This window comes from Ptychodera flava, chromosome 20 (assembly GCF_041260155.1).
Source record: "Ptychodera flava strain L36383 chromosome 20, AS_Pfla_20210202, whole genome shotgun sequence".
NCBI classification, from domain to species: Eukaryota; Metazoa; Hemichordata; class Enteropneusta; family Ptychoderidae; genus Ptychodera; species Ptychodera flava.
The window spans coordinates 250883-273398 of record NC_091947.1 but is presented as its reverse complement, the minus strand read 5'-3'; the positions used below and the strand labels follow the sequence as shown (position 1 = coordinate 273398).

General features: G+C 37.0%; 1 protein-coding gene across 19 annotated transcripts in view; it reads right to left on the bottom strand.

Annotated features, from left to right (window-relative positions):
* Positions 1 to 22516, bottom strand: part of LOC139119678 (prominin-1-A-like) — an 83509-nt gene that overhangs the window by 39877 nt on the left and 21116 nt on the right. For all 19 annotated transcript variants that reach the window (XM_070683501.1, XM_070683507.1, XM_070683517.1 and 16 more), the window contains exons 3-8: positions 19915 to 19988; positions 8098 to 8303; positions 6332 to 6452; positions 4979 to 5045; positions 4080 to 4169; positions 776 to 966 (exon numbers count right to left, since the gene is read on the bottom strand). In XM_070683501.1, the coding sequence (XP_070539602.1) occupies positions 776 to 966; positions 4080 to 4169; positions 4979 to 5045; positions 6332 to 6452; positions 8098 to 8303; positions 19915 to 19988 (749 nt within the window). The remainder of the gene's footprint in view (positions 1 to 775; positions 967 to 4079; positions 4170 to 4978; positions 5046 to 6331; positions 6453 to 8097; positions 8304 to 19914; positions 19989 to 22516) is intronic.

The window sequence follows — 22516 nt, the reverse complement described above, 5'->3', positions numbered from 1 at the left end:
TGCTGTAATTTTTCCAACCTAAATTTCAGTGCAAACTTTTACCTATTTTTATCATTTTTTCTGTAGTCATTTTGATCATTTTCGACTGAAGGGGCATAACTTTTCATTGGCCGCAATTTTTTATCAAAATTTTGGGAAAAATCTGAAATCATTGTCTGGGTCTGGAAAACTTTGTCCCCATTATATTTTATAAAGACTACAAATATTGACTTCAGCACTCAAAGAGTTGACAAATAGTTTTGTATTTGGCAGATATGTTTTGAACTTTCAGCTCACTGGCTGGGTAACAAACAACTGCACCAGAAAAATCTTTATTTTGAATAAATGCTCTAAGATGTTCAGATGATTTTAATTAGTTATGAAACCCCTTGCATACGTAAGGCTGAAACATTTCCAAATATTTTGGTTCTCAGTGTGCCTAAATTTTAGAAATTTTCCCAACGTTTTTATTCCAATTGGCAATTTCAGTTTCTCGGTCAATTATGATATTGGAATAAAATAACACGGTATTCGGTTTGTGATCACAGGCTGTACAGGCAATACGTGCATCATTGTTGTTGACTATTCAATTTCTCTCTAGACTTGAATTGGTTATCAACATTAATAACGCAGCTTACATTATGTAAAATTTATTGAAATTGCATACTGGCTGTTTCACATATTCTGCGGATCACTTTAATAAATATTGTTAATACACATAGCTAAAACACTAAAAGGTTGAAAAAAGTTGCATTTAAATGTGCTTGAAAAGGGTAGTTTCATGATGGATACTTACATCAGTAAAGTTCATGCCAACCGTAAGCACGCTTGTTTCAATACCGTCACAGGAAGCTCCACAAGCATCTAGTGTCTCCTGTAGTTTTGTTGCAGTCATATCTAATTCATCGGCAAGCAAAGTTGCATTTTCTTGGAGCTCTAATACAGTGACATTAATCTTTTCCATAACAATGATAGCTTCATCAAGGGCTGGGCAATATGATAATAAAGAAGGTACAATTGAGAAAGTGATTATTCTGTAGACAAATGGGACAACATTTAACAACTTGCGTACAGTCAGAAGAGATAGATACAATGTACATAACCTAACTGAGAGAGAAAGAGAGAAATCATGAAAGTCATTTCAACTGTCTGACATACAGGCCAGAAAAACTTACTTTCACTTATTTCCATGGCTAGCACGAGGAAAATATACAATGGCTTCCTAAAAATAACCAGTCTTTCAGAAGAGACTGTTGACAATGTAGAGCAATGATTAAAACTTTAAAGTTATCTATTATCAAGATTATTTATGCAATAATGTACCCCTTCCCAGACCATAATGGACTCTAGCAAACGTTGCGCTCCATAATGTACTTGGCTTCGCCTGGTACATTATGTCACTCAAAGTTTCCTTTCGTCCATTATGGTCCAGGAGGCCTACATTACTGGTATTATTTTATAGTTACGGCAATGCCAGGGAATATGTAGATGTAGAAAACATTTGGGTTCACAATGCTGTATAATTGGATACACTATCAGTAATAATCTAGGGGATAATGTCATAAAAATTTACTAGTATTGACAGAGCTGTAATATAATATTTAATAATTAGAATGTAATAGGAAAACCACTGCTGAAGTTTGCATCCTGTACCACATACTCTCATGTCATCTCATTCTATTTGAGTCAAGGAAATCACCAATATCATCTCTAGAGGGCAGCCTTACAGTGTACCTGCTTTCACTACATACTGTATGACTCAATATTGAAACCATAGACCCTAAAAAAATGAACTTGCACGTTTAATATTCATTACTTTTCCATGATACATCCCAGGGCAAATTTTCTCTCATTGCAAACTTACAAGCAGACTGCATAAAAACAACTATTGCAAAACAGAAAAAATACCGTCAAGGACACTATGTGCTCACATTCGGTTTGAATTGGTCCATTTGAGAAATATTTAAACCAGGAAAAACAAGAATGACAAAAGCAAATAAGGTCTGCAACTTAGGTACTGGAGGTCATCTTTAGGAACATGCATATCAACTTCTATAGCAATGGGAGAAGCAGATCCTAAATACATAAGCAAATGTCAACAACAAAAAACAGAGAAGGCTTGATAAAAAGAAAAGGTGGGAGTGGGCAAAAAATGCACAAGGGATCTGGTAAAAAAGTAATGCTACATCATTGATCTTCTAAACCCTACCCCCTCCTGCATATCAAATGTTCCACCCCTTGGTATTACATAAGACCAAATGACAGGAAGTACATTTACAACCTTGGAGATTTTTAATTAATGCCATGAGTGTTATCATTCTAATGTAAACAGCACTTAAGTTAGTTACAGATAGTGTGGTGGCGATTACAACATCTGGAATTATCCTGGATCCAAATTTCTCATCAGTTTTTGTATGTCTTACATAGAAAAGTTGCAAAAATTGGTCCAAATGAAAAAAATCACCTCAGCTTTGTTTTCTGGATCAAATTTTCCTACAAATTGATATCAAATATGACAAAATTATGTTCACAGCCTTCAAAATTGTCTCACAACATATCCTGGGTTGGTGTAGGTCATTTAAGGTCACAAACTGAGAAAAGTACCTAAAATATACAAATTTTGGGTTTCCCAACACTTTGAGCAGAAAATTTATCTAATAACATCTTTCGGGACTTTATACCAAATTACAAAGCTATCAAACAAGGGACTTTATACCAAATTACAAAGCTATCAAACAAGTAATGTTGAGATAAAGTTTTCTTGACCAAAAATGACAATATTGTCTTAAAAATACAATTTTTTATATTTCAGGACAATTTCCACATATCTAACTATTGTCATCTCTGTATGTCTGTGTACTAAATATGAAAGCTGTCTGTCCAGGGGTTTTAAAAAGGAAACACTGTCTAGTAATTTTCCCAATTTTGTCATAATTTCAACAAATTAGAAGAGTAACACCCTTGCAAAGAGACAACCCAAATTTGAGAGCGATTGGGCCAGCGGTTTCAGAGAAGAAGAATTTTTACTGAAAATGAGAAAAATCACCAAAAAATTCAGCAAAAATACAAAATTAAGGATATCTTCACAATATTCATAAAACTGTATAAGGTTAAGCTAAGGTACTTGCACACAAATTTTCAAAGCAATCAAAAAAGCGGTTCTTGAGTTATTAATTCTTAACCATTTTCACATTTTGTAAGCTCATTTGCATAATTTTGGCAATGCAGACTTAATTTGAACAAAATCCCATCTATAGCCCAGGATGCATCCACACACCAAATACCAAGCTGAAACGTGCAGTGGTTTGCGTGTTTTTGATGTTGACGGACATACTGTACATACATACATACATACACACACATACAGAACGCCCATCGACTTCAGCCTATATGATAAACTCACATTGGTAAAACCAAATGGGAGCTAAAAAGCTTTCAGCAAACAAGGAAACGACTTGCTCAGCAAGAAAAGCAAACAAGGAAATGACTAGCTCAGCAAAATACCAGTCTTAAGATGATAACTGCCACACTTATGCGTGACCATCTTTTTACAGTTCATAAAATCTAAGTACACTTAGATATACTTACTTATCTCTGAGATAATTTCATATGAACCTACACAGCACAACTTGTTTTTCTGGTTTGAATTTTCATGAAACTAAACTTTGCAGAGTTTGACTGCATGAATCAAGTTTGCCTCAGTCTGATTTCATTCACTGGTATCAGAATGGTTATCCAAGCAGTTACAACCAAGGCATGGTTGGGGCCTGGGTTAGTAGGTAAAGTATCTGGTGGGTCAATGCTGAAGGGGTAGCACTCCTTTGGTAATGGTCGGTTTGTCTTATTGGTGACAAGTGATCACTACAAAAGTGGGTTCTAGAGAAGTCTACAGAATCATCAGTACGCTCTTATTTTTCGCAGAACTAGACATTTGTCAGCGCCAGCAGATGATATACATCATAAATGTCAAACATGGCAACTTTAACCAAGGTTTATTCACAAAACATATGAACATACCCATTGTTTTTGCTGAGACAAGTCTGACTTTCACAAATGACAAGTATAAAAGAGTAAACAGCACCTTGTAGCATTGTACTTACTTGCAGAAAATGTATCCAGCTCTTCAAACACTGGTTCAATCGTCGTGTTGATATATTCCTGAATTGGTACTCCTAGACGTGTTCCTCTGTCTGATGGAGAAAAAAAATTGTTGCATAACCATTTTGCTCCCAACAAATTGGCTGAATCTCACTATTTATATGACAAAAAATAGTTAAAAGGGCCAATGAAATCCCAGTATAGCCAAACATTCAGGTAATTTCTTATGGTCCCTCGATGCGACATGTTCATTTCCACTGTCACTTAGGACTGGCAAAAGAGCAAGATGAACACTTCCTGAAATATTGCAAAGTCACAGACTTGCTTCTTCTGCCCATGGTCTTGAAACTTTTTTTCACTTTTCCCAAAGAACTCATTTACAAGTATGCATGCATAAAAAATTATTTCACACCTTTGAAAAATTCCCCTGACAGTAACAATGAGACACAGATGTTCCATTTGTCAACATCATGAGCTTTTCTTGAACAGAGCTATTTCAGTTTTCCCGATAGCATGCAGGTACTAGTGAAACTCCAATGCCAATAGTGAGGTGTGGAGTGTTTGTTGTTAACAGAGACAAAAATTGACAAAAATTTTCAAGAATTTCAGCATTAGGTATGAAATAATAGGATAAAATTTCTTATGAGCACGTGTCCTTGACGTTCATGCCATTGAAATTTTCTGAATGTGGTCTTCAATGAATATTAAGTTTTGACATTGATCTTGAGAATATTTCAGGCATTCTGTTGCCTTCTGAGTTTTGTTACCAAAAGTTCCTAATATGAGTAAAAGTTTCTCAGACAAAGTACATGCAAAAGTTAAAAACCTTTAAAATACAACTCAATGTCTGTTGATCACTGCCAAGAAACTACACATAATATTCAAAACCTTATGCACTTACCATCTAAGTCGCTAAATACACGATCTGTTGTTTCACCGAGTTCACAGGTGGCAATATGTTCAAGTTGCTGTGTGACAGAAAACATCATCATGATATGGATTAATGTGTTTATCATATCCCTAACCCTTTCACCAACATTGCCCTGTTTATAGGCACTCCCATCATATTCAGGACAATAGGAATGTACTATAGTCTGGAAGTGAGCGGAGTGACCCCTACACAACATGTTTGATCCAAACCCATTGTTATCCATGGCGATTACGGACTTGTTCACAGGGACTTGGGAAAGCACAGTTTGCAGATAAAATAGGAGCCAATGCAGATATTGAATTGTAAGTTGTGTTTACAGGAACAGAATAAAAGAAAATTGCAAAATGTAAAGATATTCAAATAGAGTCTTTTTGAAAGAATCTCTCTATCTACTGCCCACTCATAATATCTTATTACTTTTGTTACAAAACCTTTCAGACTGAAACACCCCTTCAATACCCTACTAGTTCCCTCTATTATGTACAATCCATTATTATACACCTACTGCCGTAACCTATGGGAGTTTGACCGTCCAATAACTTTCCGTATTTTGTATAGTACGCGGAGTCCCGAATACGGGAGACGCTGGACGCGCTTGTTTGACCTTTGACCTAGCGATTATCGGATGTAAACAATCTATATTACGGTGAGTTATAGACATGATAACAACTTCCACCAAAATGTATTCGAAGTATAAGGTTTAAAACACGCTAAACACAAAACTGAGTCTAAATGCAATTGATTTTTATTTTAAAAAACTAATTAAATTGAAAACATTCAGCGAAGTTTGCTTGTACTGCACTGAAAATTAATTGGCTTCGTGCCAACGCAAGGGATTTGTACTACTAATCGCGCGCGTTCCACTCATATCGCGCGTGCCGCACCCCTCAAAATTTACCATAGAATTAGTTTATACGGACGATTAATGGAGGGAGGTGTATAATAATAGGGTTATACACAAAATACGGCCCTGTATGGACTCGGGCTCAGTGAGTGACGTATTGGACTCGCCTTCGGCGAGTCCAATACGTCACTCACTGAGGCCTCGTCCATACAGGGCTGTATTTTGTGAATAACCCTATATTACAAAGTGACATCAACTTGGACAATGTTAACAAATTCAAATGGAGTCTTTTATGGGAATCTGTTGATGTACTGCCAGTGCCTGCTTATAATGTCTTATTACTTTTGTTACAAAACCTCTCTGAAACATCCATACACCTACAAGTTCACATGTGTTATGTACAATACTGCACCAAGTTACAATCTTGATTAGAACAATGTCTTGTGAATGTCTCTGGTTGAATATGATCAGTGACTCACGTTGACAGATCCATCTAGGAATGTGACAACATCATCCAGAATATAGGTGTAAGAATCGTAAATTTCACCACTACTCTCTGATACCCAGTCATTTGATAAGCTTGTACACGCAACACCAAATCTGGAACATAAAAAGAAAGCTCATATTCACCAATAAAAGTAATTACATTTTTCTCAATGATATCAGCTGGGAACACACCTTCCTTATTGTGAGAGTTTCCATTATTTGTAAAATAACAAAAGACACATACTCTTTATACATGTAAATATCAATGGACGTCAACCTGTATGCAATGAAATTATAAATAATGGTACTAATTTGTTATTTCCGGCCTGTGCAACGTTTTCATAGTCTTATCTCAGGCTAACACATGGGGTTTTAATTTCATTACTTTTGACTGCTGTATTGTACATAGTTTACATTCCTTACCAAGGTTATGCTTTATCATGTTCAGTTACGATTTTCCTCCATTTAATTTGACATTTTTTCAACCCACAGGAACTTTGGCGACCTTGCTTTAATCTCCCAATGTCAAAACTGAGATACTAAGTACACTGCCTACACACATTGTATGCAAAGCTGGGTACATGCTAAGCTGTAGTATGACTCAACATTATCTTTGTGAGTATGCTTTGTATTTTAGTCCAAGCAAGGGATTATTTACCCAGGGCAGTTGCCCAAAGTCAGGAAGGTAAATGGTTTCCTCCCTCGAAAATATATAGTCCCTTTTTGGAGCTTTAATGTTTCTTATTACATGCCTCTCCTAAATAATTTCCATATTCTTTTCTTTGATATGTAAATCACGATCATATGCTTGATTTCTATGATAGCTGAACTTCATTAAAATAAGTTGAGTTTCGTCATTGAACAGTGTATGAATATATATTTGGATTACTGTGTGTGGTTTGTAAATTTTTTATGCATAATTTGGTAGAAACCAGTTTCTTATTTAAAAAGTGTAATTTGATCATTTTTAAATCCTGAAGTTGTCAAGTTGAAAATATTCCAGGCCATATTCAGTCAAATGTGACAATTGGGGGCCCTACATCATTAACAAGTTTTACTGCTGCCGAGTACTGCATTTGATATATGAGCCAGGTAATAATTGTATTTATTCACTGTTACAGGCACCCTCAGCCAAGCACTGATATCTACGAGAACCAGTGTGTTTTAAATGTACCACACTGTACATACTTGTATATCCCATTGAATTGTTATCAATGCCTGGCGATGATTTCAAAACTGACAAACAACCTGGGCCTTTTTACATCAATATATATATATATTATAGCCTGAACATGGGACTATGTGCCCGAGGGTATGTGACCATTTGCTCAACGTAAGGAGGGCAAATGGTCTCCTGCTCCTAGGCTATAATTTTTTTATTACATGACTCCCTGACATAAATTTTCTCTCCAAATTTTTTGGTTTACATACAAATGATAATTATATGCTTTATTTCCATTTTAGACAAAAACTGGTTGAAAAAATAGAACCATTTTCATCATCGAACGGCCCATTGATATATTTAAATCACTGTTATCTAGTTTTTCAAACTTTTTTTGCATAATTTTGTAAAAAAGTATTTCCTAAGTAAAAGGTGTAATTTGATCATTTTTTAATGCTGAAGTTGTCAAGTTGAAAATAGTTCTGGTTCACTTTCAGTCCAATGATGACTATGTAGCCTGCGACGTCATCGACGAGTTACCATTGAATCATATGGAGCGCACGATGTTTGATATACGAGGCATGTAATAATACTCACCCCATGATGATTGTGATGATTAGCAGTGATATTGAAAAGTACACCCTTTTACATGTGCTGTACTTGGTCACCTTCTGGACTCGTTTACCACCACAGTTGCCACAGCAACGGCAACAACAAAAACAAAGGCATACTATGGGCAAAATGAGTATGTACAGAATCCCAATGAGAAGGCAGGCAACAAATCCAGCCATGTAATTCAACCCCTGGAAAAAATATGAACGAGAGAAAGGATTAGTAAAATGATTGCTGGATAAGTGTGGTATTTGAATTTCAGGAACCAGGAAGTGTCTGCAATGGTAACTATAGAATGCATTTAGGGACTCAGAGACAAACAGCACATTTCATATTTTTTCAAGTCACCATCCATTGTCTTCAACTCTCTCCATATCACAACTTTGGCTGTAGCCACTTTGTTCTATAATATCTGCAGTTTGGGCTAATATTCCAGAAAGGAATGATTAAGGGCAACTCATTAATGTAATGATACATGTCATTTAGAAAATGCACCACCTTCACAATGAAGCACACTTGTTTTCTTGGTACAAAGCGAAGCTTTGTAATTAGAAATATTTACGCAAAATTAACAATATTGATTCCTATTTCAAAGGGCTCTCCAAAATTAATGACAAAATAATCAATATGGGAGCAATGAACCTGGTACATACATGTACTGCAGCCAAATTTTAAGACTTTCAGAAAATACACTGTTTATGTCTGCCAGGGGCTGATTAAAGAAAGCACTTCATTGAAAAAATAGGCATCATTTTACAAGTGGTAAAGGCACAAACTGATGACGTCAAATCGGCGTACACAATACACAGTACCATACATGTAATTACAAGGCGTCTGTGTTTTGTGTACGCCGATTTGACGTCATCACTTTGTGGCTATATCGCTTGTAAAAAAAATGCCAAAAAATATTATCTCACAAGGCGTCTGTGTGGATCTGATATGAGTATCAGTTAAAGAAGTATACAATTACACATCCAGGCAAATCTTTGTTGACAGTGAACTTCTGAGGCTATGAACATGTTTCATACTTCTAATATCAAATCGTTGGATTTCACAAAAGATTGAAGACTTAATTCCTTCTACAGGCTTCAGAATAACTCAACACAAGCAACAGACAAGAAGAAATGAATTTCAAAAACTTAAAAGTCGCAAAATCTGTTTACATTACATTCTACTGTAAATCATGGCACAGGCTACGCAGACAGAATAAAATAAGCTTGTCATTGAGTTTTTCTCCCTGTTTTCTCTATCAGTTCCTCTCCTTTTCTTCATCACAGTCCCTCTATGGATATAGGGACTGTGTCTTCATGCTCTGAATGATCGGAGTAAATAAAATAAACGGTTATATAATCTAACCTAGCCTCTTATAAACCCTTTATTCATTTTACACCAATTACAAGGACGTTTATCTCTCATATACACATCTTGTAATTAATTAGTCAACACAACTAATTATGCTAATCCGTGGACTTATCAAGAGTTGGTCAACATTGCAAAGATAGAGATGTAAATGAAAAAGGAGAAGGTATGAAGATCTTGGGAAACGGAGTTAGGTGCGGAATTGTGTCTCTCGCCGTGTTCCTGTTCTAAACCCTGTGTATTGTCAATGGGAGCTAAATAAGCTAAACACGATAAAACACAGCTAAACACAGCTAAATTACGATATTTAGCCCGATCTAAAAAGCGTTCTAAACTTTCTAATTTAGCTGGAGTTTAGCTCGGCCCTGAAGAGTCCAATTTTTTTCCAGCGATATATCCGATAATTACGATATTTAGCCCGATCTACAAAGCGTTCTAAACTTTCTAATTTAGCTGGAGTTTAGCTCGGCCCTGAAGAGTCCAAATTTTTTTCCAGCGATATATCCGATAATTACGATATTTAGCCCGATCTAAAAAGCGTTCTAAACTTTCTAATTTAGCTGGAGTTTAGCTCGGCCTTGAAGAGTCCAAATTTTTTTCCAGCGATATATCCGATAATTACGATATTTAGCCCGATCTAAAAAGAGTTCTAAACTTTCTAATTTAGCTGGAGTTTAGCTCGGCCCTGAAGAGTCCAATTTTTTTTCCCAGCGATATATCCGATAATTACGATATTTAGCCCAATCTAAAAAGCGTTCTAAACTTTCTAATTTAGCTGGAGTTTAGCTCGGCCCTGAAGAGTCCAAAATTTTTTCCAGCGATATATCCAATAATTACGATATTTAGCCCGATCTACAAAGCGTTCTAAACTTTCTAATTTAGCTGGAGTTTAGCTCGGCCCTGAAGAGTCCAAATTATTTTTCCAGCGATATATCCGATAATTACGATATTTAGCCCGATCTAAAAAGCGTTCTAAACTTTCTAATTTAGCTGGAGTTTAGCTCGGCCCTGAAGAGTCCAATTTTTTTTCCAGCGATATATCCGATAATTACGATATTTAGCCCGATCTAAAGAGCGTTCTAAACTTTCTAATTTAGCTGGAGTTTAGCTCGGCCCTGAAGAGTCCAATTTTTTTTCCAGCGATATATCCGATAATTACGATATTTAGCCCGATCTAAAAAGCGTTCTAAACTTTCTAATTTAGCTGGAGTTTAGCTCGGCCCTGAAGAGTCCAAATTTTTTTCCAGCGATATATCCGATAATTACGATATTTAGCCCGATCTAAAAAGCGTTCTAAACTTTCTAATTTAGCTGGAGTTTAGCTCGGCCCTGAAGAGTCCAACTTTTTTTCCAGCGATATATCCGATAATTACGATATTTAGCCCGATCTAAAAAGCGTTCTAAACTTTCTAATTTAGCTGGAGTTTAGCTCGGCCCTGAAGAGTCCAAATTTTTTTCTAGCGATATATCCGATAATTACGATATTTAGCCCGATCTAAAAAGCGTTCCAAACTTTCTAATTTAGCTGGAGTTTAGCTCGGCCCTGAAGAGTCCAATTTTTTTCCAGCGATATATCCGATAATTACGATATTTAGCCCGATCTAAAAAGCGTTCTAAACTTTCTAATTTAGCTGGAGTTTAGCTCGGCCCTGAAGAGTCCAAATTTTTTTTCCAGTGATATATCCGATAATTACGATATTTAGCCCGATCTAAAAAGCGTTCTAAACTTTCTAATTTAGCTGGAGTTTAGCTCGGCTCTGAAGAGTCCAAATTTTTTTTCCAGTGATATATCCGATAATTACGATATTTAGCCCGATCTAAAAAGGTTCTAAACTTTCTAATTTAGCTGGAGTTTAGCTCGGCCCTGAAGAGTCCAAATTTTTTTCCAGCGATATATCCGATAATTACGATATTTAGCCCGATCTAGAAAGCGTTCTAAACTTTCAAATTTAGCTGGAGTTTAGCTCGGCCCTGAAGAGTCCAAATTTTTTTTTCCAGAGATATATCCGATAATTATGATATTTAGCCCGATCTAAAAAGCGTTCTAAACTTTCTAATTTAGCTGGAGTTTAGCTCGGCCCTGAAGAGTCCAAATTTTTTTCCAGCGATATATCCGATAATTACGATATTTAGCCCGATCTAAAAAGCGTTCTAAACTTTCTAATTTAGCTGGAGTTTAGCTCGGCCCTGAAGAGTCCAATTTTTTTCCAGCGATATATCCGATAATTACGATATTTAGCCCGATCTAGAAAGCGTTCTAAACTTTCTAATTTAGCTGGAGTTTAGCTCGCCCTGAAGAGTCCAAATTTTTTTTCCAGCGATATATCCGATAATTACGATATTTAGCCCGATCTAAAAAGCGTTCTAAACTTTCTAATTTAGCTGGAGTTTAGCTCGGCCCTGAAGAGTCCAAATTTTTTTCCAGCGATATATCCAATAATTACGATATTTAGCCCGATCTAAAAAGCGTTCTAAACTTTCTAATTTAGCTGGAGTTTAGCTCGGCCCTGAAGAGTCCAAATTTTTTCCCAGCGATATATCCGATAATTACGATATTTAGCCCGATCTAAAAAGCGTTCTAAATTTCTAATTTAGCTGGAGTTTAGCTCGGCCCTGAAGAGTCCAAATTTTTTTTTCCAGCGATATATCCGATAATTACGATATTTAGCCCGATCTAGAAAGCGTTCTAAACTTTCTAATTTAGCTGGAGTTTAGCTCGGCCCTGAAGAGTCCAAATTTTTTTCCAGCGATATATCCGATAATTACGATATTTAGCCCAATCTAAAAAGCGTTCTAAACTTTCTAATTTAGCTGGAGTTTAGCTCGGCCCTGAAGAGTCCAATTTTTTTTCCAGCGATATATCCGATAATTACGATATTTAGCCCGATCTAAAGAGCGTTCTAAACTTTCTAATTTAGCTGGAGTTTAGCTCGGCCCTGAAGAGTCCAAATTTTTTTTCCAGCGATATATCCGATAATTACGATATTTAGCCCGATCTAAAAAGCGTTCTAAACTTTCTAATTTAGCTGGAGTTTAGCTCGGCCCTGAAGAGTCCAAATTTTTTTCCAGCGATATATCCGATAATTACGATATTTAGCCCGATCTAAAAAGCGTTCTAAACTTTCTAATTTAGCTGGAGTTTAGCTCGGCCCTGAAGAGTCCAAATTTTTTTTCCAGCGATATATCCGATAATTACGATATTTAGCCCGATCTAAAAAGCGTTCTAAACTTTCTAATTTAGCTGGAGTTTAGCTCGGCCCTGAAGAGTCCAAATTTTTTTCCAGCGATATATCCGATAATTACGATATTTAGCCAGATCTAAAAAGCGTTCTAAACTTTCTAATTTAGCTGGAGTTTAGCTCGGCCCTGAAGAGTCCAAATTTTTTTCCAGCGATATATCCGATAATTACGATATTTAGCCCGATCTAAAAAGCGTTCTAAACTTTCTAATTTAGCTGGAGTTTAGCTCGGCCCTGAAGAGTCCAATTTTTTTCCAGCGATATATCCGATAATTACGATATTTACCCGATCTAAAAAGCGTTCTAAACTTTCTAATTTAGCTGGAGTTTAGCTCGGCCCTGAAGAGTCCAAATTTTTTTTCCAGCGATATATCCGATAATTACGATATTTAGCCCGATCTAGAAAGCGTTCTAAACTTTCTAATTTAGCTGGAGTTTAGCTCGGCCCTGAAGAGTCCAATTTTTTTCCAGCGATATATCCGATAATTACGATATTTAGCCCGATCTAAAAAGCGTTCTAAACTTTCTAATTTAGCTGGAGTTTAGCTCGGCCCTGAAGAGTCCAATTTTTTTCCCAGCGATATATCCGATAATTACGATATTTAGCCCGATCTAAAAAGCGTTCTAAACTTTCTAATTTAGCTGGAGTTTAGCTCGGCCCTGAAGAGTCCAAATTTTTTTCCAGCGATATATCCGATAATTACGATATTTAGCCCGATCTAAAAAGCGTTCTAAACTTTCTAATTTAGCTGGAGTTTAGCTCGGCCCTGAAGAGTCCAAATTTTTTCCAGCGATATATCCGATAATTACGATATTTAGCCCGAGCTAGAAAGCGTTCTAAACTTTCTAATTTAGCTGGAGTTTAGCTCGGCCCTGAAGAGTCCAAATTTTTTTTCCAGTGATATATCCGATAATTACGATATTTAGCCCGATCTAAAAAGCGTTCTAAACTTTCTAATTTAGCTGGAGTTTAGCTCGGCCTTGAAGAGTCCAAATTTTTTTCCAGCGATATATCCGATAATTACGATATTTAGCCCGATCTAAAAAGAGTTCTAAACTTTCTAATTTAGCTGGAGTTTAGCTCGGCCCTGGAGAGTCCAATTTTTTTCCAGCGATATATCCGATAATTACGATATTTAGCCCGATCTAAAAAGCGTTCTAAACTTTCTAATTTAGCTGGAGTTTAGCTCGGCCCTGAAGAGTCCAATTTTTTCCCCAAGCGATATATCCGATAATTACGATATTTAGCCCGATCTACAAAGTGTTCTAAACTTTCTAATTTAGCTGGAGTTTAGCTCGGCCCTGAAGAGTCCAATTTTTTTTCCAGCGATATATCCGATAATTACGATATTTTACCCGATCTACAAAAGCGTTCTAAACTTTCCAATTTAGCTGGAGTTTAGCTCGGCCCTGAAGAGTCCTATTTTGTTTTCCAGCGATATATCCGATAATTACGATAGTTAGCCCATCTAAAATGCGTTCTAAACTTTCTAATTTAGCTGGAGTTTAGCTCGGCCCTGAAGAGTCCAAATTTTTTTCCAGCGATATATCCGATAATTACGATATTTAGCCTGATCTAGAAAGCGTTCTAACTTTCTAATTTAGCTGGAGTCAGCTCGGCCCTGAAGAGTCCAAATTTTTTTTCCAGCGATATATCCGATAATTACGATATTTAGCCCGATCTACAAAGCGTTCTAAACTTTCCAATTTAGCTGGAGTTTAGCTCGGCCCTGAAGAGTCCAATTTTTTTTCCAGCGATATATCCGATAATTACGATATTTAGCCCGATCTAAAATGCGTTCTAAACTTTCTAATTTAGCTGGAGTTTAGCTCGGCCCTGAAGAGTCCAAATTTTTTTCCAGCGATATATCCGATAATTACGATATTTAGCCCGATCTAAAAAGCGTTCTAAACTTTCTAATTTAGCTGGAGTTTAGCTCGGCCCTGAAGAGTCCAAATTTTTTTCCAGCGATATATCCGATAATTACGATATTTAGCCCGATCTAAAAAGCGTTGTAAACTTTCTAATTTAGCTGGAGTTTAGCTCGGCCCTGAAGAGTCCAAATTTTTTTCCAGCGATATATCCGATAATTACGATATTTAGCCCGATCTAAAAAGCGTTCTAAACTTTCTAATTTAGCTGGAGTTTAGCTCGGCCCTGAAGAGTCCAAATTTTTTTTCCAGCGATATATCCGATAATTACGATATTTAGCCCGATCTAAAAAGCGTTCTAAACTTTCTAATTTAGCTGGAGTTTAGCTCGGCCCTGAAGAGTCCAAATTTTTTTCCAGCGATATATCCCGGCGATAATTACGATATTAAGCCCGATGTAGAAAGCGTTCTAAACTTTCAAATTTAGGTGGAGTTTAGCCCGGACCTGAAGAGTCCAATTTTTTTCCAGCGATATATCCGATAATTACGATATTTATCCCGATATAGAAAGTGTTCTAAACTTTCTAATTTAGCTGGAGTTTAGATCGACTCTGAGGATCAAAAAGTAATTTCAGCAATGTATCCGAATAATTACACCGCTTATTCTCTTTTCCAACTTGTTCTGTGATGTGAAATATTGGTAACGAATGTTTCAAACTTGAAGATGGATTGGTTCGAAGACGACATATTGTAGAACCAAGAAAATTATATAAAATACTAGGAGGACAAACAAAAATTCTTGACTTAAATTTAAAAATGGGACCAATTTCTGAAGACAGCCCCAGAACACAGGTAATTCTCTGTTCCGATTTGTTCTTAGATGTGATATATTGGTAACGTGCGTTTCAGAGAATGATAAAGTACGAAGACGACATGTTGTGGAACCCAGAAAATTATATAAAATACTAGGAGGGCAACCAAATTAACTTGTACGCTGCTCGATAGTTGATGTGTTATGCGGTAAAAATAGCGGTTGTTGGTTTGTTTCCGATTTGAACTCTCTATGAATTGTCCCCTGTACCACGCTCGCTGACATATTCGCTGATCAGTTCCCACCTCTTTGGCGTTCGTTCAGGCATAGACTGGCTGTCTATGGTTCAGGGAAGTGACGGGCAGCGGCTACAATACCAAGAACTTGTTGAACCGAGATAAAAATACCCAGTATGTTAAAGTTTACCCAGTGATGTACTGCTTTGTCACGTCAACAAGTACTGAATTCATGCATTTCTCCTAGGTTGGCGTCAGATTGTTTTGCAAGGAAATCTAATTAGTAGATTACAATTTCAATGAAAAACAAAAGGCAATGACATTCCATTGTGCGCTTACAGACTAGAACAAACTTGATCCCAGGGAATTCCAGGTTTAGTGTGGTCGAGCATATTTGTATGGCCGTGCCAAGTGATCTAATAAGTTGACAATCGTCAGATTAAAACGTGTTAATTGTTCTTATCAACAGACTTTGTTTCTCTGTGAGCCAAGATTGTGGCAAAGAAGGTTATTACACCTGTCAGTCAAAATGGAGGAATAAATCAAAGACCCTCATTTTACCAAAATGCATTTTCCTATCTTCATTAAATATCGGATGTATCGCTGGAAAAAAAATTGGACTCCTAAACTCCAGCAAAATTACAAAGTTTAGATCGAGCTAAATACTAGTATCGTAATTATCGGATATATCGCTGGAAAAAAATTTGTACTTCTCAGAGCCGAGCTAAACTCCAGCTAAATTAGAAAGTTTAGAACGCTATTTAGATCGGATAATTATCGTAATTATCGGATATATCAATGGAATGAATTTTGGACTCCTCAGAGCAGAGCTAAACTCCAGCTAAATTAGAAAGTTTAGAACGCTTTTTAGATCGGGCTAAATATCGTAATTATCGGATATATCGCTGGAAGAAATTTTGGACTCTTCATGGCCGAGCTAAACTCCAGCTAAATTAGAAAGTTTAGAACGCTATTTAGATCGGGCTAAATATTGTAATTATCAGATATATCGCTGGAAAAAAATTGGACTCCTTAGAGCCTATCTAAGAGAGCGTTCTAAACTTTCTAATTTAGCTGAAGTTTAGCTCGGCTCTGAGGAGTCAAATTTTTTTCCAGCGATATATCCGATATTTACGATATTTAGCCCGATCTAAATAGCGTTCTAAACTTTCTAATTTAGCTGGAGTTTAGCTCGGCTCTGAAGAGTCCAATTTTTCCAGCGATATATCCGATAATTACGATATTTAGCCCGATCTAAATAGCGTTCTAAACTTTCTAATTTAGCTGGAGTTTAGCTCGGCTCTGAGGAGTCCAAACATTTTTCCAGCGATATATCCGATAATTACGATATTTAGCCCGATCTAAATATCGTTCTAAACTTTCTAATTTAGCTGGAGTTTAGCTCGGCTCTGAGGAGTACAAATTTTTTTCCAGCGATATATCTGATAATTATGATATTTAGCCCGATCTAAAAAGCGTTCTAAACTTTCTAATTTAGCTGAAGTTTAGATTTAGATTTAGACAATTCTAATTTAGCTTTCTAAACTTCTAGCTAAACTTTCTAAAAACGATAAAACACATTTCCGCACCTTACTGGGGAAACGTGTCCCGAGGACGTCCGTAAACCTAGTGGACGCTTATATATTCATGATATGCTCAAACAAACACTGTACATTATTCAAAATAAACGGGAAGTTGGATCGAAAGGAACGCTGAAAACGCGCATGCTTTTCGTTGCCAAGCGCCAAATTCACACATAGCCAAGCAGACATGGCCCTGCTCCATGTAACAAATGCCACCCAGAAAGTATCGACCGACCAAGCAGAAAAAGATCGCCGGAGTGGCCATTTTATGAGCTTTTCAACAAAATTATATAGATGTATGTTTCACGTCGTCAACGTCGTTTTCTTGGAGTGTATATACCAAGTATAATTTACAAACCGTGTCGTGATTCAAGGCACAATGGTGACACATTAGCAGCAGCACGCACTGGAGAATTTTTGCCAGCACTGTGAATTTTAAACCAGTCACCGTCATTTCTCTGCACTCGCTATTAAATCCATGTCTGCCGGTAACATATCGTTTTTTTCTGTCTCAAACTACGTACCAGCAACAGGCCTTTGACGTCAAAGTCGGTTGTTTTCTGATATACGGTAGCAACCAAGCTCATGACTAGAATGACTCTACGGCGTCAAAGAGTTAATCTCGCCGGTTACTTTTTTCGCCTAATAAAAGAGGTGGTCGCTACATGGAGCTAGTTCTCAGCTCTATGGTCGCTACTACTCTAAGGGATTCATCGATTTTCAATGGCGCCTTATGCTGTTCGTGTACACTTACCGAAAAAAGCGGCGGACGGGCTATAAAACTTCTTTTGTACTGTTAGGCTAGCTGTCGATTTTCGGACGGGATTTCTGCCTTTTACGGCTTGTTTTGACTTTTACGTTTTTGCACCACAGCCATGGGAACGTCCATGTTCTGCCCGACAGCACGCTTGTCGCAACTTTGTTCGTCGATATTTTGAAACGTTTCCACCCAAATTGCAATTGCCAACACGCATCAACAGCTTGGTTATTAGGGGCCTGCCACGACCAGAAATCCGCTCAAAATTACCAAACTATCGCCGTTTTTCCAGCTTTTTTCCGACATGTTTACTTGCAGACCGTTCTTTTTTCTAGCGTACAAGCGATGGGCAAGGCTTAGGGCAGCCCGTCACTAAAGTCACGTCAGCGATGACCTCACAACTTCTGAACACAAACTGACATCATCGATGATGCCGGCCACCACGTTAAGAAGCAAGTGAGAATTTTTGCCAGCACTTTGAATTTTTAAACCAGTCACCGTCATTTCTATTCACTCGCTATTACCTCCATGTCTGCCGGTAACATATCGTTATAGAGAAGTTTAGTTGCACGTAATTACGTTCCATCATCAGTTCGGGAAGTGTCTTTGTCACGTGATAACCAGATTTCGTGTACGTGTAGAATAGACGTTCGTGAACGGCAAACAACACCTCTACACATACAAAATGTAGTCATAATTACGTGTAGTATTTTTAGATAGTCTTGATGATTTTAGCGAATTTAGACAGGAAACCTTGTATCATTGCTAACACTTTGATATCATAATATTTCGTAGAGTTTGCACCAGCGCAAGAAGTACTTGCTATATGATTTCTTTACATTAACGAAATGTTGTCTCATTCCACTTGTTATCTGACGCCGCCCTAAAGATTTCTCCAAACCACATAAATAACTGTACCAAGAAAATCGGCCGATTTAATTCGAGGATACAACAAGCTAGAACATTCCTGTCATAGACAAATTAATGTTTCTTAAAACTTAAACGAATTTCCATGTTTCGAGAAAAAATACAGCAAAATTATCGAGAACGCACAGCTAAACTAAATGACTGACAAAACCTTAGCAACACCACCCAATGAGAGAACAACTCTTAACCACGCGAACTTTGACCCCAGTCAAAATCAGACTTGTCCCTGGGAAATATGTTTACAAGTTTGCCCACTTATAAACAACGTAAAGGTCAAAGGTTTCAACTTCCGACTTCCTGCTTTACGGACGTCCTCATGCCATGAACTGCACGCAAGGCACTGGTAGGGTTTGCACTGTTCGCGACCATATACACGTTTGAAATTAGAGTAGCTGGCTCCCCTCAGCCATCGAAATACATTGGCTGCAGTAAAGTTTGGATTAATGGTCATGAATGGCAGCAATTTAGTAATTTCTGAAAACATTTCAGGAGAGCTTCTTACCTTCCCGTTTTAGTAACCATTCCTATCTTTCGCGATGTTGACCAACCCGTAAAATCCCTGATAAGTCCACGGATTAGCATAATTAGTTGTGTTGACTAATTAATTACAAGATGTGTATATGAGAGATAAACGTCCTTGTAATGTATGTAAAATGAATAAAGGGTTAAGAGGCTAGGTTAGATTATATAACCGTTTATTTTATTTACTCCGATCAGTCAGAGCATGAAGACACAGTCCCTATATCCATAGGGGGACTGTGATGAAGAAAAGGAGAGGAACTGATAGAGAAAACAGTGAGAAAAACTCAATAATGAGCTTATTAATACTGTCTGGGTAGCCTGTGGTCATGGCCTGCAAATGTTTTGTTTGTGTATTGTTAGGTGACAGAGCACAATGCACATACAGACAGGCAAAGACATGAGGAAAGATTGTGTATAAAAGTTTGTTAAAGACACAAATAAAACTTTCTGACTAAACATTTGACTGTGACACACTTATGTCGAATATAAATCTTACCTCAAGAATGAAAGCCTTACTATCTTCTTCATATCTGTCTTCTAAGGTACCGTTTATGGCATCTCTGATGAGTTCTGCAATCAAACACATTACAAAAACTGGTTAAATTCACGTAAGAGAAATAAATCTACTGTCTATTTAATGTAAGAGAAGTAAATCTCCCCCTCTCCCTCCCTCCCTCCAAATGTATACAGACTGATATCAACCACTCAAAACGACAGCCTGGTAAGAACTTGGGCCATGAAAGCCATTTTTAGGTATGGTCGTGTATTCCATCTCACCACACTGTATTGTCTTGATTAGTTTTTATGACATGTGATGTGCCTTAGACCTTTATTAGAAAAAAACTCTGGCTCAAAGTGCCTGGTTTTAACAACATAATCGACCATTTCACAGGTAAGATGCAATGTGCATTGCACTTACAACCCTTTTCAGAATTAGAGCGCGAAGCCACTGCAGTGAACTGCAATAAAACTGCTTACACTAATTAGTTTCAGCTGTATCTGTGGCCACTTTGGTGTTGAACAAAGCTACTTGATAAAGACCAAAAAGTCTGCTTGTACAAAGGCAAAACTAGCTCTGTCTGAGGCTCGAGTTGTAAATGAGAGAATATACGATTGGCACCCTATGTTCAAGATTAAGATACAATGTAACATTACCATGCACTGGTCCATGTACAAATCTTTTTTATTTCAACTTCCCAGACAAACTGTCTGCATGGGACATACAATGTTGTCGACTTTGCCAGCTGGCTACAGCTGAAACTAATTAGTGTGAGCAGTTTTATTGCAGTTCACTGCAGTGGCTTCGCGCTCTAATTCTGAAAAGGGTTGTAAATGGATGACTAAAACAGGACATGGACGAATGAAGCAGGACATGGATGAATGAAACAGGGGCAATGATAAATTATAACCACTTGTCACTTGTTTGAATTTTGTTATTAACAGCTGTTCTGTACCATAAACAAACAATTATAAATATAATTGCACTTTATGTTGTGTAAATTGAAAGTCCTTCTGAAGAATTATGGAAGTGAAAGTTGACAATTACGAATCGACAACAAAGTATATATGTGGTAATAGAATCTAAAATAAATAGCGTATTGTTATGCCACCATCATGATATTACCAATCATTTTACAAAGCACTTCTTGTTTTCAATTGGTATTACAGCTGTTATTTATGACTGGCAATCAATAGAATGGTGTTAACAACTTGTCATGGATGAAAATAATATTGATTGTGATGCCAAGAAATACATGTATACAGAAATACGGTACATGTATGCACAAATATTACATGATATTGGATGTCAATCATGATAACATACCAAAACCAGTATGATTGTAGTAGATCTAAACCTAGCCATGGTCAAATGGTGGTATACTTGGGTAAAATAGAGGACTACTTGTATAAAACTTGCAAAGTAGTTGTGAAGAAAAGTCCATGATGATGATATGAAATCAATAACTTTTTATTTTGCACAAAGACCAGACTGAATTATCTGAGTAACTTTAACAAATGCCTCATAAAGTTTCCACAGCTCTGTTGTTCAGTTTTTTCATGTGGCTCACCACGATGACAGCCACCTGTTTCCCTTTGTACAGCTTTGCAAAGTATTTATTATCCATTGGATTGGATGGCATCGAATCAACACAGATATTAAGGACAATATTCTATGATGTGACATGGGGCACGTATTCACTTGGATTAAGTACCGTGTCTTCAAGGATTTGTTTTGTACATGTACACAAGTATTTCATTAAATAGTGGGGCCAATATGCTCCAATATCATGTTTTGTGAACAATGGACTCTACTATCCCATAATATTCTTGAAATGACATCATCACACAGCTGCTTTCATAGGAGGTTTCTTTGTATCAGTTTCTTTATCACTGATGAAAATAATGGTCTTACAGACATGGATTGTAGTTGTACCAGAATAATTCCTGGAGAGTTACCACCAGCCTTTCCAGATGCACTGTTTCATCTCAGTATAACTCAGTAAATTCTCAATCAGATTTGAACTCACAACTTTATATGGTGCCTATTCACCCAGTGCAGACACCAACAGTCAAAACTGCTAGGCTAAACCCCCACCTCAAAAATCATGGTTCAGTAACCAAGCTACATGTAAGTTGTTGCAATATTTCTGAACGCAACCTCTCCACATGTTGACAAGTTCATGAAGCACTTGCATATACATACTTCCTATCCTACATTGCATGCAATCTTAATTAATAAAAGCAATGAATATATCTCTAACTGGAATTTCCATAACTTTGGTGACAAGCCTATCCACCAGCAGAATTACATGTATCAATCCAGGGTAGAAAATTCAGAAAAGTCTTTTCGTACACCTTTGTACATTTCTGATTATGTGAAGCTGATTTTGTCAATTACATCCTGGTATTAGCACTTATCTCTCAGATAAGGATGCAAGTTTACAATGGACGAGTCTCAACATAGCCTGCCGTGCCAATAAAGTAATCATCTATTAAACTATAGCTCATAGAACTCAGTGGATAATGATAGATTCAGTAATTGACTAGCCCACTAGTCGCTTGACTTTTCTTGGGCATACATGTACATTGTACATGTA